The 23,543-nt window shown below is 42.0% G+C and overlaps 2 protein-coding genes across 6 annotated transcripts in view; one reads left to right on the top strand and one right to left on the bottom strand.

Annotated features, from left to right (window-relative positions):
• Positions 1 to 270: 270 nt before the first annotated feature.
• On the top strand, positions 271 to 7,173 carry chst7 (carbohydrate (N-acetylglucosamine 6-O) sulfotransferase 7). 4 transcript variants are annotated; one of them, XR_009708333.1, is made up of 3 exons: positions 271 to 1,612; positions 4,006 to 4,188; positions 5,687 to 7,173. XR_009708333.1 is itself a non-coding variant. In XM_061235944.1 (2 exons), exon 1 carries the CDS (start codon positions 340 to 342, stop codon positions 1,588 to 1,590), a length of 1,251 nt encoding a protein of 416 aa, XP_061091928.1. In that variant the 5' UTR covers positions 271 to 339; the 3' UTR covers positions 1,591 to 1,612; positions 5,687 to 7,173. The 4 variants fall into 4 exon arrangements, 2 of the variants coding, with proteins under 2 accessions (XP_061091928.1, XP_061091929.1); XR_009708332.1 differs by having other exon boundaries at positions 4,006 to 4,638; XM_061235944.1 differs by lacking the exon at positions 4,006 to 4,188.
• A 3,265-nt stretch (positions 7,174 to 10,438) lies between these two features.
• slc9a7 (solute carrier family 9 member 7) overlaps positions 10,439 to 23,543 on the bottom strand; it is a 58,304-nt gene continuing 45,199 nt past the window's right edge. For both annotated transcript variants that reach the window (XM_061234588.1, XM_061234589.1), the window contains 4 exons: positions 23,165 to 23,228; positions 21,216 to 21,298; positions 15,591 to 15,696; positions 10,439 to 12,631 (listed from right to left, as the gene is read on the bottom strand). In XM_061234588.1, the coding sequence (XP_061090572.1) occupies positions 12,380 to 12,631; positions 15,591 to 15,696; positions 21,216 to 21,298; positions 23,165 to 23,228 (505 nt within the window). In that variant the 3' untranslated portion in view covers positions 10,439 to 12,379. The remainder of the gene's footprint in view (positions 12,632 to 15,590; positions 15,697 to 21,215; positions 21,299 to 23,164; positions 23,229 to 23,543) is intronic.

The following is a 23,543-nucleotide window of genomic DNA, read 5'->3' as shown; positions in this document are numbered from 1 at the left end:
TGTATCAGATTTAGCATATTTCAGAAGATTAAAAATGTACTGTACATATACATACACATATTTTGGGGGCGTTTGATGCATCAGAAATAACATTTTAATATATATTTTATTTAATATTAAATATTTAAATAAAGATTTTAATATTAAATTGTCTGAAGCTTTAAGAGGCGAGTGAGATTCGAAGCTCTTATTTTGACATTTTAGTGGGCGTGTCCAATTCTGGCTGACGCTTCAGTTTTGTCCCTCCACTTAAACTTTGGCGAAGGCTGTCGCTCGCTTGCAGAGAGGTGCGCTAAATATCTAGTGGAGGACTTCCTGTCCGTTTCTGCGGCTGAGGAGATGAAGAGGCGGCTGCAGAAGAAATACTTGATTTTGATTTTAGGATATTCTGTGTTACTTCTGTTAATTCCTTATGTTTTGGATAACAGGAGTAAAACGATCAATGATAAACATGAACTTCAACAGCAAAAGTGCCCTGACTTGGAAAAAACACTGGCACTGTGGAGTAACGTGGACAGAAACAACAATGCTACCGAAATGGTGGGAGACGCTTTCAATAGGAGCGATAAAATAAACATTTATGTGCACGCCACATGGAGAACGGGGTCTTCCTTTTTAGGCGAACTATTCAATCAACACCCCGACGTGTTTTATTTGTACGAACCCATGTGGAATATGTGGCAATCCCTATACCCTGGAGACGCAGTGAGTCTTCAAGGAGCCGTCCGGGACATGATGAATTCACTTTTCCGCTGTGATTTCTCCGTTCTTAAGCTCTACGCTGGAACTAGCAACATCAGTACCTCATTTATTTTTGGGTGGAAAACGAACAAGGTTATCTGCTCACAGCCTCTGTGCAACGCCTACAAGAAAGACGAAATTGGCCTGGTGAGAGGAGACGTCTGCGACAAATGTCGGCCGAGGGACATTAAGGACTTGGAGAGAGAATGCAAAAAGTACCGCGTTATGGTGATTAAAGACGTTCGTGTGTTAGACCTGAGTGTGCTAGTTCCTTTAATGAGGGACCCTGGTTTGAATCTTCGGATCATTCAGCTTTTTCGAGATCCGCGCGCTGTGCACAACTCTAGGCTGAAATCCAAACTGGCCCTGGTGAAAGAGAGCGTTCAAGTGCTGCGCAGCAAGAAACAGACGGATAAATTCAAACGGCTCCTAATGCCCAGCAACAGGTCTAACCGTGCGGAGAATTATGTGGCGAGCGCAATGGAGCTGATATGTGATAGCTGGCTAAACGACATGTTGCTCGTCGAGAACGCACCGCAATGGTTGAAGAGAAATTATATTCAGATTCGTTACGAAGACCTTGTTCTTTATCCCGTGGAGGAATTGCAACGGCTGTTCCGCTTCTCAAACCTAACATCTTTTCCTAAAATTGAGAAATTTGTCGTCAACATGACCCGCGGAGAACGGTACTCTTCTGAGAAACCCTTTGTCATATCGTCGAGGGATGCTAAGGAAGCTATATTTGCTTGGAGAGAGAGGTTAAACGTTGAACAGATCAATCGAGTCGAAGCCTACTGCAGCGAGGTCATGCGTCGGCTGGGATATCAGAGTGTTGTGGATAAAACGTAAAGCCTCGAGAAACAGAATGGAGGTAAACATCTGGACGTATGATATTATCCAAGTTATTTGGCAGAAGCATAGGCTAATCTTGGTTTATACTGAATCAGATGGCATACATATAAACCACAAATTAACAAACCGACAATATCTTGAAATATTGGTTTGGAGGCTATTTATTCTATATAGCCTATTTATTTTGTGTTGTATTTGTTTTTAAAGTAATATTTATGGTATGCACGCGCTGCTAATTCATACTGTAGGTTGAGCAGCTGAATATTCCTATTTCACTATAAACATCGACCCTAAATTACTGTTTTTTTCTCTCTTCCTTTTTCGAGATTCTAAAGACGAGCGTCATCCATTTTATCGCTTTAAACTGATCAAGGCATATAAGAACTTCAGTGTGATAACCATTTTGTTGAAAGAGCATTTGCGAGGCATGCGATCTTAATGCATGTACCGGCATTAATAGCATATTCATATATGTTAGCTATGAGGAAGACAAAAAGGGGTGGATGTGACGTTAGACATTTAGACATATAATAATATCACCATCGCAGCCGTCATCATCATCCTACACATAATATTACATTATATAAACATATATTCTATATATTTATAATGCAAAGATAATATCGGAATTGATATGTCAAAACATCTTAGATTCTCAGCCTCAGTAGGTGGTGCCCTTTAATAAGAAGAGATAGAAAAATGTGGCGTGTACATTAGTTAGTTTTGGGCACACCATTTAAATGCCGACAGTAGAAATGAGAAATTTCGTGTGGAAACTAACCTCATTACAAAATGTCACTAGCAGGAAACGGCACATGACTCATTGACACTTTATCGTAATCCTAATCTAGATTTTCGTAATTCCAACATTGCTAGGGATATGGTGTCATGCTTCGAATAATAACTAGTGTAGGGATGCAGACAAAATAAATAAACAACAATGCAATTCACTCACTTGACATAGTTCAAACGGCCATGCTGTGGAATAGCACGCAAGAGTTATTTTTTAATTTCGCACGCCGTGCGTTATGTGTACTGCGAACTTGCATGTAGCCTAAATGAAGTTTACAAGTTGCAAGATTCAGATGAAGCATCATTGGAGACTAAATACACATTTTAATTTTGATGCATAAATCAAATCAGTTTAGCTGGTAAGATTGCTCAGAAAAAATTGACAAAATCACCTAGAATCTGTCATATGTCCAGTTTGGAAAGTAATCTCTAAATACACAAACCCAGTTTTAGTCCGATTGGCCTGAACGTTTTTTTTAAAAAATGTCTAATGAGGGACATTTTAGATGCTTCTACGGTAGAAGTTTCTATTGACCTGCAGGCTTTATAATGGCTCCAAAGCTCTTCATACAGCAATGTTATGGTTCCAGAGACTGTACATTAGTCTCTTAGAATATATCTTTTATTCCCAATTATTACCCTAAATATCAAAATTGTTCTGTCTGAAAAAAAAAAATGGTTGAAAAATAGTTAAGTAACATACACATGCACAAAATCTGGAACAAAAAGTTACTGTAATATTCTTTGGAATTTTGTTTTTGTTTTAAACCTCAAACTGCATGCACTTCTACTAGCCATTATAAAGCCGGCTGGTCATCAGAAACCAAGCATCTAATACACTCTTCTGTGTACGATAAAACTGAAATAACATAGGCTAATACACAAAAACTCCAGTCAATGGGAATGGCCCTATAACGAATTGTTTGCATTCCATTGCATTTTTACATCCTTGTAAAATGCATAAATGTATTATTTGTCAACTCATTTGTCACTGTTTTTCCACAGGCTACAGGGACTAAAATGCAATGAGGAATTAAGTTATCATTACACACCTAATGATTTTAATTTCATTATATTATTGGCATTTGGCAGACGCTCTTATCCAGAGCGATGTACAGTTGATTAGACTAAGCTGGAGACAATCCTCCCCTGGAGCAATGCAGGGTTAAGGGCCCAATAACCTGCAAGTACAGGTGCTGGTGCCTTGTCCCTATTCTCTTATTGGCTGCTATCTGTCTATATCAGTCCTGCAGCTGAAATGGTTATTGTTATTTAGCTGACACTTTTATCCAAAGTGACTTACAGTTGAATAGACTAAGCAGGGGACAATCACCCCCTGGAGAAATGCAGGGTTAAGGGCCTTGCTCAAGCGCCCAACTCATGGCTTCACTGGGACTTGAACCAACAAACCTTCTAGTCCCAGTCATGTACCTTAGCCTCTAGGCTACAGGCTGCCCTGCTTACAGATCATATTATAGATTAACCCAAGGAAGACACTGGAGTGTAGAGCTGCTCACAGATGGGAGAACTGGGGTTTGATAAGAGGCTCTTGTGTTGTACTGGGAGCAGTGGCGTGGTGCTGACAGCGACTCGTGCCCATGTGGCCTTACCCCTCGACAGGGAACAATGCGCGCTTGTTGGCTGAAGGGACTGAGCTCCCTGGCTTTAGCCCGTCACTCACGTTCCTGAGACTGGGTGAGGTGCCAGGCTTGGGCAAGCCGATACAGCATGGACCAGCGGAGCCTTTGTGCATCCTCCGCTGTCAACACAGCTTTTCCACACAGGGTCTTCTCTTACACGGAGGTATGGCACGGCCTACTGACCCGTCCCCCTGCCGGAGAGGCGGTTTGGCTGATGGAGGAATCTGCTTAAGGCAATATGAATGCAGACTTTTGAGCTCATTTGGGTATGGGAGATAGTTGGGGATTAGCCAGTGGGTTATAAATTCATTTCAAATAATTTCTTTGGATAGCGATTTTTACAGAAGACCGCCACAAAGATACTTTCCAGAGTAAGAGAATGGTAAAATGCGATTAAAAAGATTAATAAGTAAAGAAATAAAGAGATTTTGTTTAGTTTTGTTAACAGAAAGACCTAGGGCCTGAACCACCAAATGGCAATAAGAGAGAGAGAAAGGGAAGGAAAGACCCTCAAGCTGTGGTGAGAAAAGAAATCCAGATGGGGAAGAAATCTCAGGAGGAACCCGGCTATTGAGGGGGTGCCCATTCTCCACTGGCCGGCAAAGTGTGAATGGTGAAAAAAATTGAAATTGTATAAATCTAACACACAATTCAGAGTGGATTACAGCTAATGTAATAAACTAGCTGGAGAAGGAGAAAATCCAAATGGGCAACTGATGTTACATGGCAACTGATGTTACAACTGCTGGATATTTGAGCTACATATTACAGCTACATATCTGAGACTTAAGAGTCATTTCCTCCTGAGGGTTATACAAGCATATGTCAGTCTCTTATGTAAACATGAACAGTTCAGAGAGGCAGGGTGATGCAAATAGGGCCTCATTGCTTTCTCCTGTTTAACACACATTTTAGGCTTGTAATATGACTTAAGACCTTATTTTTCTTTTCTCAAGTAGAAAATATTAGCTTGTTTTAACCCCTTATGGGTGGATGTGACCTGCACGTTATATCTCCCTTAACAGACGGATGTGATGCCAGCGTTGTATTTGATCGCATGACCGTTTTTCAAGACACATGACCGTTGAAATACATTGCCATTCCGAGGCCTTACTATAGGTTTTCTGTAGGGCACATTAGTCCATAATAGGTTAAGTTCATAGTTACAGTTTTGTATCCCCTTGGCAAATCTTCAAATGAGTCCGTCTTACCTCATTAGCAATATTATAATTTTTTAAAATTGTTTTAAAGGCCCACACGCATCAGCATTCTCTTCCTGGTTTTAGTATGCAAAATGCCCACAAAACATTCCCAAACAGCAGTGAGGTAGGTTTCTTGCCCCCTCAACCCAATTCCCCCTCCTCCTCCTCCTCCTCCTCCTCCTCCTGTGGTCAGCTCTCTGTGTTAGCATTTAGCAACATCATCCCTGATTATGCCAAAACATACATCATGTCAGGTGTGTAAATAGTTTTACAAACAGCCCAGAAAAATTGCAGTTAGACCTTAAAATATGCATACTTCTACCAAAATTGCAATTGTTTTAATTGGTATGGAACACAAATCGAAAGCTCCAGGATGATATGAAAAGCTCAAAATCATGTGTGTGGGCCTTTTTGTCTTAATATAAGACAAAAATACTTGTTCTAATTTGTTTTTTGCAGTGTGATGAACAGAAGACGAGGGGAGAGGTGGATACGGTACAGAGAGAGTCACCACTGCTGGGGCACAGCAAGGATGAGGAGACTGTCTGACAGTGAGGAGGAAGCTGACATCCAGGCCGGCTTCTACTCTAACTGTGCCAGACCAGCCAATCTTTTTGTGCAAAGAACCAGGAAGCCATTTTAGGACTAGGGAGTCAGATGGCCCCACGCCATGTGTAAATATGTACAGAGAACAGAGCTGCTCCGGACCCCTCTCCCGAGACCGATACGGCTTCACTGGAGAGAGGGAACAAGGGAGCACAGGCCCGCTGATGTCCAGATGTCACCGGCAGTAATCCCCTCTCAATCCTCGGCAAGCCCTAATCGGCACAGGGCTCGTCACCTGGGAAATGGTGAACCCGGACCGCTTCTGGCTTTGTCCTTCCCCCCTATCGTTTCCACCCTGAATTCTCAGGAGCTGTACGTGTGTGTGCAGCATTTCCCATTGGTGCATCTACGTCAATACCCAACAGCGTTCTATAAAGGATAAGACTTGATTGGTGGGGAGGAGGGGGGTGTTTTAGAGTAAACAAAGTGTTAACTAATGGGTGGAGGAGGGGTGTATTAAGACGTGACTAATCACGGACACATCCTGAACTAATTAATTATGTCATATCTGGGTGCACTTCCCTTATGGAAACCGAATGTACCACAATATGATGTAAATATGTGGACTGTATATGTGTATATGTGAATATAGTGTATAGAATATAGTATAGTATATAGTGTATTGAAACAATTATCATAAAATCTGAACAAAACAATGTGTACATTTGCCAACGTGTTGTGAAGTGTTGCAATATATTGATAATATTTAAGGATACATTTCCAGTACATTCCATTTCTGTAGGGGTGGCTGCAGTATAGGCTTGTCTTCAGGGGACAGAATGTAACCCAGAGCAGTATGGTCCTGAAAATCTCAGACAGCTGGGGTGCTCCTCCTCCCCCGTGTCTTCACCAAAAGAACAACCACACCCCTGTGAAATTCCTCAGTGTCCCATGATTATACATTGGGTGCCTCCCAGCTGTAAACTCCAACCGTGCAGAAAACGACATTTGGGTCAAATTGACTTTCCTTAGTTAGGACATTCACAAATGGAGGACAAACTAAATGTGTTGTAGGTACTCAACAATCTTAACTCAGACGATGTTTTAACTTAAGCTTTCAGTTGCCAGCCCCTCCCCCCCTTATAAATATTTATATTATTTTAATTAGTTAAATATAAAGTGATGATGTTCATAACAGTACTCATTGTTTACAAATTTACGGTGCTTGATATTTGACGTGTGTGAGGGTGACTCCATGAGGAGTTTCATGTACCTTCCTTCAAGTAAAATGAATTTTGATAGCTGATCTGTATTAAATTCAAACTCTGAACACTGTAAAAAAATTGCCAAGTGAACCTTCCATTTAAGTAAATAAATGTTACCAGTCGCATGATACTAAATCAAGAGCATGTTGCCTGTTTGCATGGTTTAATTCCCAGCTCCTGTAAATATTGTATTCATGTTCATTCCTAAAACTTGACATCTGTTGTACTCCAGATATAAGTGGGTGTCATTTTGGGAAAGAATTTACATGGAATCAACAGCAGTTTCATTTTGGATATCTTGGGAAATGTCCATTGTTTGGACCAGTTGAGCTGCAGCATTCAAAGACTTCCTGTTAATGTGAGTGCAGCATTATGCAGACTGATAGTGACCTGGGCATGGTGTTGGACCACCCAGTTAAAGAGAAGCTGAAAAGGAAGCAGAGCAGCACGAGCTTCCATGATATAACGTACACACGAGTGGAACAGATCTTTCTTGGGAAGATTTGAAGGGCGGGGAGTCGATTTAACTGACGTCAAATGAGGATGCGCGATGCTGTGTGATTGGAGGGGACCAGAACAAATCGACAAATATTTGATGGACATGTATTTAAATACTCTAAATGGCTACTCGTCTACTTATAAATGTCGACAGACGTGGTTTCGCAATACCATGACAAAACAATTGTGTTAATAACTAGCAAAATATTAGCTAATTATGTTAATATAACCAGTTATGCTGGTATTTTATGGAGGTACGATTACTCACTTTCCGATGTGATATCGATTCAATGACAAACTGCGGGATGTTATTTTAATCGGCAAATGCTGCTGTTCGATATCAGATGTCGGATTTCTTATTTTTCTTTTTAATCGATTTAAATGTTTTAATCCAACTTTAGTTAAGGCGGGCAGTTTTTTGTAAAAAAAATTTGCTGTGCTATAGCTAACTTTGCCAAGATCATCATGATAATAGCTAACTAGGGCATCAAGAATTATATCGTCCCTAGCATTTTCTTCAACCCAAGCCCATCTCCATTCATTTTTCACTCCCCTCTCTAGTAGGCTTGTGTCTTCCTGAGTTTGAACTTTGGTTTGAATTTTAGCGGATACTTCCAGAAAAGACGTGGGATCGAGTGATAACATTTTTTTTTACGTTTTACGACCTTTGTAACATTGCATGTTACAAAAGAAGGGATGTTATCACATTGATGTTTTACACAGAATTCAATTCCTCCTGTATATAATATAATTCTAGTGGGAAAGTAGCAAAGTTATGCATTATCTTGACTTGGCCGGGAGTGGTTGTGTTTTTCCTTTTATTTATGGATTCATTTCTTGGGAGAATTTTTTGGGAGAACTTTAAACCCTGTGTGTGTGTGTGTGTGTGTGTGTGTGTGTGTCAGCCCAGTAGTCAGCATAAATCACTACTATTAAGGTGAACATGTTAGAAGACATCAGTGTAATGTGAATATAATTTGCAAAAATTTGCAAAAAGGTCATATTGCTGAAGATGGAAAACAGATAGACAAATGATGAGAGCGGGAAAGTCCAGGAGGGATGAAGCAGTCTCACAATTCAGAATTTAATTCCCAAAAAAAAAAAAAAAGAAAAAAAAGCCAACTTGAAGTATATGTTTTTCCTTTTTTATTGACAGATATAATCAACATGCAGAACATCTCAAATGAAACCGGGTTCCCACAACAGATTGTGGCTGTATGCTCGAGGCATTCACAACGCACAGGGATGATGGTGCCCAGGCCATACAGCGCTAGCCAGGTTAACACCATTGTTCAGCTGGGAGCTGGATGGCCAGCTGGCTTTCCCCCACACATATTGCACAAAGTTAAGGGCAGAGACAGCCTCAAAGGCAGCAAAAGGACATACATAGATTGCACAGTTTCATAATACGCTATGAAAGTGACTACGTCACTGTTTGGCGTCACATGATCGATGGAAACACACGTATCGCACCGATAAAATGGTTAGCCCACTTGTTTCGCTCACAATTGGGAATGTTACATTTATTCGATTTATGTTCAGTGTATACCAGCTATTGTTACCTAGTACCAAATAGCTAGCTAAATTACGCCTAAAGACGATAATTTTATTTAGCCAAGAAGGCTGAGGCCAATGAACATACTAGCTCAGTTAGTTAATAGTTAAGTTAATAGAGTTGATATAGTGACATGATGTAAACTCTGTGGAAAATAGATTGGGAAAAAAATCTGTACACCAGTTCACTACATTTTATCAGTAGAGGCTCATCCTTAAAAGTAATGATGAATTTTGGCTGTCTCTCTAGTTGCTACGGTCACTGTGTTTCTCCACGGTACGTTACTACATTGATGCTACACTTTCATAGCATACCATCTCCAGCTTTGGGCCCAAGTGCATAAGCTTCCACTGACTGTCCCAATGCGGCAACTGCCATGTCAGGTCCCATAGAGACCCTGCCTCCAGTTCCTGGCCTCTGTGTAAAGTTATTTGCACTTCATTAATATTACACTCCATCCCCACGTTTTATTAAGAGTAATTTACTGTAACATCTTAATTCACGTAAACACTTTGTCCACATCAGTCCAGATAAAATTCCGGGCAGAATTAACAAACTGTCTAACTGCACACCAACTTAACATACACTAATGCCCAGACCATGGTTACCTGCTGGTTCCGCTCCCATTTGCGTTTGAGACTGTGAACATCAGGAGATATTTTGAGGCATATAAAAATACAATATATAACAGTAGCAGTAGCCTATGATACTCAAGTGAACAACACTGATCATGTATCCAGGAAGTCCTGACAGGGAATCATAGATGGCTCTTGAAGTTGTATGTAAATAATTCATTACCGTCACTGGAGAATGCAAGTGTGGGTTTCTAACACATGCATGTCTCCACAATGTCCTGTTATCCTGCAAGGCGTGGCATTCACAGTTTAACGCTATCCTATTCAAGCTGGCTCAAAAAATTCCCCAACTCCCACCACACCACGTAATCCAGCTCTACAAATGATTGCTCTAAGGCGGATTGTATAACCGGACTCATCGAAATGTCCTCCCCGAACAAAGAATGAGACTTCTGTTGCAGTTTCTCCCCCATCGATGACCAAATTTGAAAGAAAAACGAACTAAATGAAACAAAAAACAAAACAATCCCAAGCATTGTCTCATGTTTTTTTACCCACTCTTTCAGTCTTAAGACTAGCATCACGATCATGAATATTCATAGTGCACAGGCAAGATTCTGTACACTCTACGTGAATACATGCTGAAACAATGCTGAAGCATACACTAAGAGCGTAGTTCTTTAAACAACGGGGCAGATTCATCAGTCGAGCCTCTTGCGACTGGTATGCGTTACATAGAGAAAGACGGGGCACATGCACACGAATCCCCCCCCCCCCCCCCAGGATATGTCAAAGTGTCAGCAGCTCAAGCGCTTAGGATGTTGTCTCCTGTGGGGAACAGCTGCTCAAGATTCATCATCGAGCTGTAGACCAACACAGCTGCGAGAGAAAACTGCGTCTCTGCTGGAACAGCCAGAAGACAAAAGAAGCTATGTTTGAAAGCAAATCAGAGTAAACCGCGTTCGTGGACCCATGGTTCATGAGGGAGACCAGATATACAGCTGGTCCAGTTGTAAACTGCTAACGATAAAGCCTAAATTATTGTTGTTTTAAACAGTACTATATGCAGGTCTAGAAATGTAGAGGAAAAAGTATATGGTGGAAATGTTTGACTGCACATTTTAAAGCTATGGGTAGTGGGCTGTCATGGGTGGTGGGAATAATAAAAAAAAGATCCAAAGATAATACCCAAGAAGAGCGGCCAAACTATTGAACGCAATAACCTATGGGCCAGTCAATATATAAAAGGAAAGAGCTAAGCATTGCCAAGTTAAGATGTAGTTTGCAGTCTTAACCTGATGGTTTCAGATAACCCAGTGCTACTTGAGAACACAGGTACTCTCTTCGGATGGGAGTGACAGAGCAGGAGGAGGGGTGTTAATGCACATACCTCATCTTCTACAATGTAATGTGACCTCAAAAGACAAGGGTAAGACTGGCAAGGAGAAGTGGCACTGCTCCACTTGTTCAACTGCTAACACACACTAATGTTCAGATTGCTCGCTTGAAAATGAACCTATTAAAAATGGATACTATAGGAATCAATTAAACAAGAAAAAAGACTCTGACAATTGTTACACCAAAGGAACGCAGCAACAGATTTCCATATAGCAGACATAATGCAGACATTAATTGGGAAAGTATATTTCAGTAAAAAAACCAAAGGTTTTGTGTTGATCTCTTCAAACTCATTAGTCACCAGCAATGCACAGGAATTACAACACTTTCCCTATCCGTTCTTCAGTTGTAAACAGTGGATGAGTTTAATGTGTACTGGGTTGTATCACCACAATCGATGTGGCTTTAATTTCTGCTTTGTTAGAATCTATAAATAATTTCAAAATAAAAGTCCCTCGTCAGTTCCATGTAATATTTATGGTTAGAGAATGCCCTTGGGAGGGAACCAGGGTTGGAATGTAATGGCTGGTTGATTATCATGCTAACTGTAGAGGTCTGGTTGGCTAATGGAGACCATGGCTCAGAGGACTGCAGGGGCCAGGCATCCCTAAGTTCTTTAATAATGCTCAGTCTTTCAGTCTAATAGCAGCAGTGTGTGCGAGAGACAAGGATGATGACTGACAGACACAGACGGGTAAAATTACGCCTGAGGCCTGACATTTACGACAGAGTGACCAGCAGTCTTTCCAGGCTTCCATCCGCAAATACACTTTCAGCTTTCAACCTCAACTTCCATACAAAGGAAGAGCGAAAGTAGTGCACTGAACTAGGTCTTGAGACCTGACGATACTTCAGCACGCCCTCAAGGGATTTCCCATTCCATACAAGCCACAGAACAAAAAACAACAACAAAGACAAAATAAATGAATGGTAGAGAAGCCTGCATTGCACAGTACAGTACATGGACATGGTCCTGGCTCTCACCCCATGTACCAGGCCTGCTCAACTCTGCTCTGGCACAGGAGAGGCTCATTAAATTCCTGTTGTTCCTTCTCACTCCCCCGCCACTTCTCCAAAACAAGAGCTCAAACGGGGGGTTGGCCAGCTTGACCAAGTTGGCTGTAACTTTGTTGAGGCCCAACTCGAACTCGCTCCCCTCTGTGGCTCCTGTGTCCGATCCATCTCCGCCATCTTGTTTGCGCTGATCGAGGAGGGGGTGGGTGGGGGCAGGATTTGGGGGGCATGGGGGCGGTACGGAAGGGGCAGCCGACAAGGGGTGTTTTTTTTGGGGGGGAAAGGGGTGGGGAAGGATGGTTCAGGCGTGGTCCTCAATGGGGAACACCAGACGCGTTCCCCGGCTCATGAGCTCCTGGTCCCGCGCCTCCAGGTCTCGCTCCAGCGCCTCCTCGGACGTGCTGGAGCGCCGCTGCCCATTAGGCCGCCCCGCCTGGGATTCCCGCCCACCTGACGCCCCGTTGGCTGTGATGGCCGTGTCGCCATAGGTGAGCGTCAGGTCACCGTCGTTCAGGATGAGGTCAGAGTCAGTGTCCCTCAGCGGCTCGTGGCTCTGCAGGTAGGGAGAATCATGTGGGTACAGGTGTATGACACAAACGCACAGAAAAATTCCAACAAATTGGAAAATTACACATAAAAACAATGGGAGCGTGAGCTGAGTAGAAGTCTAAGAAGGGACTGCACTGTCCATAAGTATTTTGACAGGGACAATTTTGACAGGTACAATTTCAGTTCTTTTGGCTCTGTACTCCAGGACATTGGACATTGAAATAAAACAATTAATGAGGTTAAAGTGCAGACTGTCACCTTTAATTTGTGGGTATCCATATTGGGTGATCCATGTAGAAATTACATGATGTTCCAAATAGTTTGTGACTATTGTTTGGCCTATGTTTCTATGTTTTTTTTTTCTTATTTCTTACTTTTTCTTATGTCATTGGCATTCTGGTCCTCATCTTGACAAACGCCAATAACAGACTCCTAAGGCAATTAAAAGCTGAGAACTAAGACTGGATACTGAAAGCTTTCTTATACCTGCACTAAGGAAGCGAGTGAATGCACCTGACTGAACAGCTGAGAAGCTACCGTCTACTTACTCTTGGTTCCCTAAAACGGGGGGTATGTAGTGATTCCTACAAGCATCACCCAATATGGAATTAAATTAAACTAAAGGTGACAGTCTCCACTCAGATTAATTTCCAAGCCAGTGTGCTGGAGCACAGAGCCAAAGGGACAGAAATCGTACCACTGTCCAGATACTTACGGACTGCACTGTACATACGCACGTACAGTACATCTACATCCACTGACATCAATATGTAAACATAAGCATTCACACACACCCACCCACACACACACGCACACACACTTCTTTAAAAAAAAATCTGATTAAACTAAAGCACCATGTCACAAAAAATAAATCCATGTCCAACTGAAACACCGAGCATGGACTGCCATTACAGAAGATCAAATGAAGGATTAAATTCTGACGGAAAGGATCAAACATGGTAATCCCAGTTACATAAGGTTGGCAGACCTGCATAGTCAAAATCAGGACCGGATTGCAGCAGGCTGTGAACCACAGCAGTGAAAGGATTTGCTGGTATTGTAGAGGACTTTACATATACAGTATATTTACATATTTAAAACACCTTCTCAATCTTTCAAACATACAGATTAAATATCCAAGGATAGCTTTACAATACTTTAGACATTATCAGTGTGTTATTGTAAATTATTTTGTCAGGTAAACAATGAATAACTATAACTATAAAACACACAATTTTTATTATTATACAACAAGAGCCACTAGTCCACCCTCCTTTGGTACTTCCTGCTTTGGACAGAAAGAGAATATTGGAATGAGGTGAGACACTTTGTCTCATTCCAAGATTTGCCAATGGTGTAAGAAGATTTCACTTGTCAAGCAAACCTACAATAAAACATAATAGCTTACAATAAGCTAATATTTTCTACTTGAGAGAAGAAAATACAATTTTAAGTCTCATTACAAGACTAAAACACTTGAAGACACATTTTTTGCAGTGAGTCTGTTCCATCCGTCTCGCCTACACAATAATTTACATAAGACTATATAAATACATAATAAGCAGAAGTGGGATGTAAGCATGAGCTATAGGGATGATGACATGCTTTCCGAGGGCTCTGTACACCAGTCCTCTCTATTCTTCATTTTTAAGGAGAAAAAGACAAAGGGATGCGTCTCCCTCATCTCGCCCATGTGGACGACGCCCGAAATCTGCAGCCGGCGAGCCACCAAGCTGTAACTGTCTCGCTCTGCAAATGCATCCATTTTGGATGACAAATAGAAAAAGAGAACAATGTTCTCTCTGTCACGCAGCTTTTACAAGAAGACAAAAGACAGAGGGAGAGTTGCATTCACCCACAGTTTTAAGACAGTGGGAAAACCTGAGAGGGGGAGGGGATTTTAAGTCTGAATTTCTCGTTAAAGGAAATCTTCCCTTTCATTTGCACCACTATGGCAGAGAAGCGGTCCAACTGTGCGGAGAGAACAAAATGTTCTATCTGTGGAATTGGTGAGCTGGACCATGGCACTAATTTCTGAACACAACATTATGTTGAATTAACAGAATAAACTGAAATTAATGAGTAAAAGAATTGTGAATGGAAGCATTCTACGTACCTGGAATATAATGGGTTATGGAACAATAAGGAGACTATACATGGGTAAAGAACAACAATAGAACAGCAACAAGAAGAGCCATTTTCTCTGGTCATATTTAGTAACACTGGTTTATTTTCAGACACTCACGCCATTCTTACAAATACTGGTAAAACCGAACATTAGTTAACTCTAATGTGATAGAGGAACTGGGGAAATTACATCTTTCAGTTCCCTGATTGTGCACTGTAGATTGTTGCGAATTGCAGAAAAACAGGATAATGACAAGGGATACAGGTTTGAGCCATTCTTTGACTCTCAACAGTGGACAAAATAATTACTAGCATGTGGATTATTAGACAAAGAGTGATTTTAGAGCAAAATTAACCACTCATATATGCATGTCAAAAGACTGCAGCTGTTCCTGTATTTACGGTAAACAATCAAACAATGGCTATAAAAAGGCCGGGTTGAGCCATGCATCACTGTGCTATACTTTGCATAACTAAGAGGTTAACTTACAACCCCACCCTTACACATGCATACATAAGCACACACATTTAGAGCAAAACTGCTTCCTACATTTGCGTGGTAACTGCGTGGAAATGTCAGACACTGCATAACACTTCAAATACGGCTTACCAAAGCAGTTTTACAGTAGGAGGTCAGACAAGATTGAAGAACTGGGGAAGTAGGCGTGTTCAGTGTATGTGTATACAGTAAGGTCCATTAGTATTTAGACAGTGGCACAATTTCTGTAATTTGAAACAAAAGAACAGAAATTGTACCACTGTCCAAATATTTACAGACCTCACTGTATAATATATGTGTGCATATGTGCCTGTGTGTGTATACACAAGTCACTCACCTCATACGCCTGTGGGCTGGTCAGACAGCGCGCCAGGGCCCCACAGCAGCTGGGCAGGGTGGTGGTGAGGGGGGGTCCACTGTGTGTCAGGATGGGCTTCAAGTAACTGGAGGGGGCAGTCAAGGAACCCACCCAAAACCAACGGTTCAACGAAAAGACCTGAAACTAGTAGTAGCCTGCCACACACACTCATTTAAGTCATGCACATTACTGATTGGAATGAATGAAATTATAAGCAGTCAATCATTTAAAATGGGGTGAACACTTCAAAAGGAAAACAATGATTACTGTTGAGAGTGCTTTTCACTGCCGCTTCATGAAAAGTGAAAGGCCTTTCTTAACTGAACCATTTTGAACAAACCACTAATTTCGGTTTCATGTGCCAGAAAATGAGGGCACGAAAAATGAATCGTTACTAATATAATTTTGCTGAGACAAACAGTATTGTCCCATTGCGTAAAATGATAGTAATTGTTTTATCCTTCCCCAAAATGCATGGATCCAAGTGCTAGTAAAAGACCTAATTTCACAAGCAAACCATGCAGAAGAGTAGGATGAACAGCAAGCATATTAACTTGAGCCTTAACTTCTTCCCGTACGTGCGGACTGCAACTGTCCATTTTGACACGGACAACTGCTCTTGGACAACGGCTGCATGTACTCTTGCAAGTTGCTCCTAGAAAGAGCATGTGATCAATTGAAAAAGTAAAGCAAAATATTGCATAGAGGTATCTGATGTGGAAAGGGGCCAAGCACACAGCCTGAACAGAGAGAGCTCTGTTCTTCTAGCCTCATGCCCCCTGGTGTGGAGAAGGGATGGCTCTTTCCTCCATCTGGTATCATCAACACAAAAGAATCACAAGCTCCAAGACATTTGGAGAGAGACAGAGGGAGGGAGATAGTGTGTGTTTGTGTGTGAGCAAGCAAGAGAGTGTGTATTTTTGTCTATCATAGTCAGAGTGCACAAAGAGATCAACAGAGATATGAGAGTATACACACAGCTATGCAAAGCACAAGATGAGTGAGAAAGAGACTGTTGGGAAAGCTCTCCTGAGGCCTTTACTACCAGGCCCGAGTTCACCATCTCCTTCTTCACGGGCTACAAGACCAGGCAATTCTACCAAAACAGAGCTGCTCCACTGGGAAATTCAGCTCTGGATTTTATCACTGGGTATATGAAAGGGGGAGAGTTGCGTGTGGTATTAGAAGTAATGAGGCCGCAAGATAATATAGCCCTCCTTCTGCCACCAGAAACTGAACTCTGCTCAATGCTTCTTCCACCTTGTGACAAGTTGGCTAGCAGGACAAGAGGATCCTGCACAACCTACAGGACAATAAGCATGACCACCAGATTCAAAGAAACACTGTCTCATAGAGAGGGCCTCATGGTAATGCATACTCAAGACAAGGGTGGAACAGAGGTTAATGGCTTTACAACTTTATCATGCTTGTCAGCTATGGCTGCACTGCTAATTTGTTTGACCATTAAGAAGCTATCATATGACAGTTTTAGTCTGCCCGTGGGTATGATAACCCTTTTTCTGAGTGAACTCAAATGAACTCAAACAGGGAGGGAGGAGCTAAAGGCATGAGTCAGCATTTTTATATACGCTGTGTCATTGTACATTAATATTAAAATGAGACCACTGGAGATAGACAAACCTTCACTGTCAAGATTGCTATTTTCTTCCCAACTCACTGTGTAACCACTTGTACCCCCCTTAATGTTTGCAAAATATTCGCTACTATTAGATCACAAAATGGAAGTAACCTCTCAGTTAATCAGTTTCAGGTGAAGCATCCTTATGTTTAAATTTAAACTTTAACATTTATATGGAAAATTAATTTGTTCTATGAGGAGGTAATTCCACCAAGCTGAACTTAATTCCATTTCACAGTTCACATCTTACACGATTTGAATCTTCAAAGCGTAACCTCCTCCAATAGGCACAGGTGGCTAATTAGAAAAGATGTTCCCTGATGAGCACAAAAGAGCCTGCAGTATTAAACAGAGGGACAAAAACATCACCACCATATATCTTTTTTTCTTTCTTTAGAGAAAGGCGTCCCCATTTCAGAACATTCTGTGTGAATATACGGATATCAGGCCTTTCGGCGATGGAACATCAAACAGGATCAAAAAGGGAGCGACAAGCAGTCATTGGAATTCAGCGACAGAAGCTCCGTGAGCGGCACCACGGTTCTGGTCTACAGAGAGGAAAGGTTGAAGCACACCCAGTGTTTTGAAGGAAAAAAGGTATCCTTCCACCTTTACCATGCATGCCACAAGAGAATTCCACAAACACCCAAACCACAGGACTACACACGTCACCGCCGGCTGCTACCATACTACTCTCAAGATTTGTCTGCAGGTCTCCATGGTAACACACTGAAGACCCTGTTCCAGAGGATTGAAACCTCATTACCTGGAAAATGAAAGGAGGTGGTGTAGGCTGTTCATCTACAACAGTGAGAGTATTAACAGCAGGCACCAAAAGAGGTGTTGCTTATGTTGACTGCATCACCTCATTTCTCCTGCGCGGTTGTCAGGGGAACTATGGGAAACGTGGTTCATGCAGGGGTGTGACAAGGCAACAGATGCCAGAGGACAGCCCCCTCGGTCAAGCTCATAATTAAAGCAGAAAAGGGGGTGGTCTTTACAGGCTGCCTGCCACGTTTCTTAAGCTCAGCTAAGGGCCCTGCGACTACAAAAAGATTGTTAAAGAAAGAAACAATATATTGCTATATTTTCCCACATATTGCGAAGCATTGCACTGTTTTCAGTGTATTGCAACAATTTGAGACTTCCAACCAGAGCTGTTACAGTATCCTGCTTTATTGCTTTGTATGCAGTCCTACATATAGTCATATGCATTCCTGGTCAAAAAGCCTTTATAATTCATATCTTGGTGAACATAAGCAAAACTGACCTCTAAATGGTAGGAAGTTAAACATGACAAATTTCTTCAAATTGAAAAGCAATATTACTTTTACTATACTTTTTTTTTTTAAAAGAAAGGAAAAAGGCCCTGTCAGCTCGTACTTTGTAACGCCTCCTGTAACATCTATAACAGCTTCCAAACACTTCCTGTAGCCAGGTAAGAGTCTATCAATTCTCGCTTTTTGGAATTTTCCCCCATTCTTAGAGGCAGAACACCTTTAGCTCAGAAATATTCTTCGGCCTCCTTGCATATATGGCACGTTTGAGATCACTCCACAGATTTTAAATACTATTCAAGTCTGCTCAAGTTATTCCAAAACCTTTATCTGTCTTTCTTGAAGGTTCTTCATGGTTGATTTTGAGGTATGATTGGGATCATTGTCTTGATGGAATACCAACCTCTCTTCGAGTTCAATGTCTGGACTGACCTCTGAACATTAGCCTCTAGAATGACTTAATATTTGATGGAATCCATTCTTCCTTCCACTCGCACAATATTTCCTGTGCCCCCAGCTGCCACACACAACCCCAAAGCATAATGAATCCACCTCCATGCTTAACATTTTCTCCAAAAGATACCTTGTGATGGCACATTGTTTGAAAAGGCTTAAGGCTTCTCAATGTTATCTTTTGCATACTTCAGATGCTTAATTTTGTATTGAGGCTGTAGGCAAGGCTTATTTCTGGAAACTCATGTAGGTCTTTGCTGTTTAAAGTACATTGTATTGTTGTCCTGTGAACAGATAGACCTGTGCAGATTTTTTGCAGTGAAGTCTGGGTCCTTCTGAACATTTCTCAGCAGGTCTCAGGCCATTCTATCTGAAATCTTTCTTGGTCTTCCAGACCATGCGCTTGTCTTCAACTGTTCCATTTACCTTCCATTTTCTAATAATATTTTTGACAGCGGAAATAGGTCTTTGAAACATTGAGAGTTTTTTGTAGCCTTCTCCTTCTTGGTGGAAATTAACCATCATAATTTTGACATTCTTGGACAGCTGTTTAGAGGAACCCATGGTTGTTAACACCAGACAGAATAGTCAGTTGGATACTTTAGAACTCGTGTTACTTCTGAATAAAAAGTGTAGCCCTGGAATTATATTCAGCTGACTCATTGAAGCCCTAACGAGTAAATCACCTGGGTCTGGGCCTTAGAAATCATCATTTAAAAAAGTAACAAAGAATAATCCAAAAGGGTTCCTGAACTTCTGCACAGGGTCCTTTTACTTTTTTAGCATTTATAAACTTTCAGTTAATGTTCACATCAACCATCAGAATAGGGAAAAAATGTGATCTAAGTGACTTTGACTGTGGAATGATTGTTGGTGGCAGACAGGGTGGTTTGATTAGCTCATGTAGGAACTACAACTTCCACATTCCCACAGGACAATTCCGCGACGTCCACCCCGCATGACGTCTAGCTTGGTTCAGCCAATCCCGTAATGCCGGGAGCAATAAACTTTCCCGTATAAGAGCAAGCCACGTTCTTGGGATCTTTTTCTTCTGCTTCTTCTCTTCTCTTCACTCTCTTCGTTCACGTCTTCGACGCACCCTTTTTGGCCATTCGCTTCAGCTCATCTGCTCCGAGACTCGGACAGAGCACCATCGCGGCTCCTATAAGGACAGCACGTCTTTTGGATCCAGCAATGCGTATGGACTCAGTAAGACTAAACAAGCATTTGCAGGCATAGCCAGTGTTAGCTTAGTCTTAACTGTTATTTTGAATCTGTGTTTCTATATTTGCTTTGTCTTATCATTTGAATGTATTCTGTTAGCCGTGTATGTACGTGAATTGATTTGTTGTCTTTCGCGCATATATAGAGTGAACTACACAAGTCGTCGCTCTTCTCACAGCTAACACAGATACTCATTAACACACCCAGAACTCTAGCTTACCCAAGCTAGCTACTCCCACTTTTACCTTTCCTTTGTTCCAGCGACACGCGCGCTTCCCTACGTTATTTGGCGGCCCGTGTGAGGACCCTACATAATTTGGAGCCAGTGCAAGGACCCCTACACTCAGAAACTGCTAATCTCAAGGGATTTTCACGCGCACTAGTCTATAGAGTTTGCAAAGAATGGTGCAAAGAATGGTACAAAAACAATCCAGTGAGCAGCAGTTCTGCAGACAGAAATGCCTTGTTGATGAGACGTCAGAGGAGAATGGCCAGACTGGTCAAAGCTGACAGGAAAGTGACAGTAATGCAAATAATCACACATTACAACAGTGGTATACAGAAGAGCATCTCTGAACACACAACGCATCATAACTTTAAGTGGATAGGCTACAGCAGTAGAAGTCTAAAAATGAGTCTAATAAATACCTAATAAAGTGCTCACTTAATGTATAGTGACTGCTTCCACTTCTTGCTACCAGTCATGCTATGAGATGGGCCGAGATAAAGGAAGAGTGAAAATCTTTTCATAGCGGTGTTCTGCTTCAGTTACCCATTAGTGCAGGCAGGATTTGCATAGCACCCAGCTTATCCTTGTCTATGATAAGTGAAAGCCACTGCGAAAACCCAAAAATGCCCCTTGTAGTTAAATCACGTATAAATATAAAGTCATATTCACAGTTTGACTCATTGATGACAAAATGGAACTCATGGTATCACATAGCAAAGAGGAACATTTAGTTGACAGAACCAGTCATCAATCGTCAGAGGAAGCTCGCGACAGAAGGATACTTGTGATCGAAAGTGTACCACAGCCTGAACATCCAGGCACTCTCCTGCTTGGTCTTACTGTGCCCCTCAGGATGGGTCCCGTCCTGTAGGCAAAAGAGAACACAACACAAAGCTCACATCTCATCACAAGACCCAACTGCGGCTCCGCTTCACATGCAGCCAAGACTGCATTTGGACAACAAATCTGTCCGTTTTGTTGTGCGAGAATATTTGGACATATTCATATTCATCCTTTTGGTTATGAGACAGTGCATTTGGTCAACAAATTCACCAACATGGTTAAAAGAAAATATTGAAATGAAGAACCAGCAGGACAAGAACATTTTTTTTTTTTGGGAGTGATTTACATTTACATTTTTTGGAGAATTAAATTTTGATCACAAAAAAAAAAAGAGCGAGAAAGGGGTGGTTAAAGAAGACAATGTCCAGTATAAGTAATGACAAGGAGACCAGGATGCCTTTGGGCACATGAAGATTAAAAAAAAGAAGAAAAAAACAGAAAAAACAAAGAAATGAAGGGAAATGAGCACACAGCTGGTCAGCTCAGTTGGGGATGGTGGGGCAAGGGAGGGGGTTTGCAGCCTTTAGCATGTTTGGGGCAATAAGCATCAACACCCGGCTGCCAATGGGCAACACAGCAGCGTGATAGTTCAGGGCCCCATCAAATCACCCCCAGCTGTGCCCCAGCTGTGCACACACTGCTTCAGACGGCCCAAACGACAGAACCAACACCGTTTGCCCTCCTCCACCAAAATTTACAACAGGCATTGGTGTAATCACAAAACCTCCACAGCAGATCAGATGTACAGGGAGTTAGCCAAGAGAACTACAGTTCCTCCTGGAGTTCACATCATTCCGTTCATTAAACATAAGTCATTTCCATATATCATCGCTTCCGCCGACCGTCTCTGTGAAACCGATATTTAGCTGGAGGCGAAGACCATTCTAGAGCAGCCCTGGGTCAAACATGTAACGGTTTCGGATTCAGATATTTTTCGGTTTGCACTTTAAGAGAATTTCATATGTAGAAATACACCAGACAAGCTCGGTAAAGTATTTGAACCCAAAACGATTACGTATTTGACCCAGGTCTGTTACAGAGAGCTTAGATGTAGATGCAGATTAGCAAGCTCGCTGAAAGGTAAGCAGCAAACATTGTATTTCCGCTGCAGGAACTTAAAATAAACTCCTCTCTATATCCTCCCTGCGTGCAACTGCATGCAGAACCATGTTTTCATCTCTCGTCTGTGATATTCAAAACTGCAACTGGTTTTTGGTTATTCAGTTTGCACAATTTCATCCTGCATGTAAGGCCCGAAGGTGTGACCATTTTCACCTCTCTTGGCTTCCTGTTAGCGTGGGTGATAAAGGCAGCGTGCTGTGGTTGTCACCAACATCTGATTTGAGTAAAACTTTGAAAACAGACAGCAGCACCTTCCTGAGATGCAAAGTACCAAGTCAGGACAAAACTGAGAACCAAGTCTGAGAAACTGAGTTATGGGAGAAGGCATTTCTGAATCTGCACCCCACCTTACAATTAGCATATAGCATTTCTCAAAAACAAATGCTACATTTTCTTTAGGAGAAAGACCAATTGAACAAATTAGCCCCCTGGGGTGAAGTGTGAATTGCCATGTACAAGGCAGACACCTGGCACTTGTCAGCTACAGTAGATTTAGAAAGACTTGGAGCTGCTATTCAGGAGCTTATCTTGAATTTTCATTGCTTACAATGGTTTAATCGCCCTGGGGGGTCTCAGGAGAAATGAGATCCCTCCCAGTGCTTTGATTTCAGAGAGGGGTCTGCTCCATAAAGATAACAGAGGCCGAGACCAGGCAACGGCGCTTTATGTGAAAGCATGCGTGACCGGCTCCAGTGTTGTGTCGCATGGAGACACAATGGGTAGAGGGATGGAGGAGTAGTGCAGGATGGAGGAGTGTGGAACTTACTCCTTGGAGAACCTGGAAGCTGTCCCCACCTGGGTGAAGGTCCTGGTCTGGGTCCACACCCACCCTGTGAGGAGGGAGAGAGGAACAGTCAGCTGTGTGTGTGTGTGTGTGTGTGTGTCAGACAGAGTGAGAGTGAGAAACTGAGTACAAAAGAGAGGGAGATAGCGTGTGGGTGTGGGGAGATACAGGATAACACACACAGCGCTGCAAAGCTTCCCACAGACACACATTGCCCACAACACCCAAACCAGGTAAACCAGCAATGCCCAAACATGCATGTGCAACAAAGACAGAAGTACAGATGCACACACACACTCTCAGACACACAAACAATTTGAAAGACCACAAGAAAGACTACAGGGACCCAAATGTTAAACGG

This window comes from Conger conger, chromosome 3 (genome assembly GCF_963514075.1).
Source record: "Conger conger chromosome 3, fConCon1.1, whole genome shotgun sequence".
NCBI lineage: Eukaryota > Metazoa > Chordata > Actinopteri > Anguilliformes > Congridae > Conger > Conger conger.
Note: the sequence above shows the minus strand (reverse complement) of the source record. Positions and strands in the feature narration are given on the sequence as shown.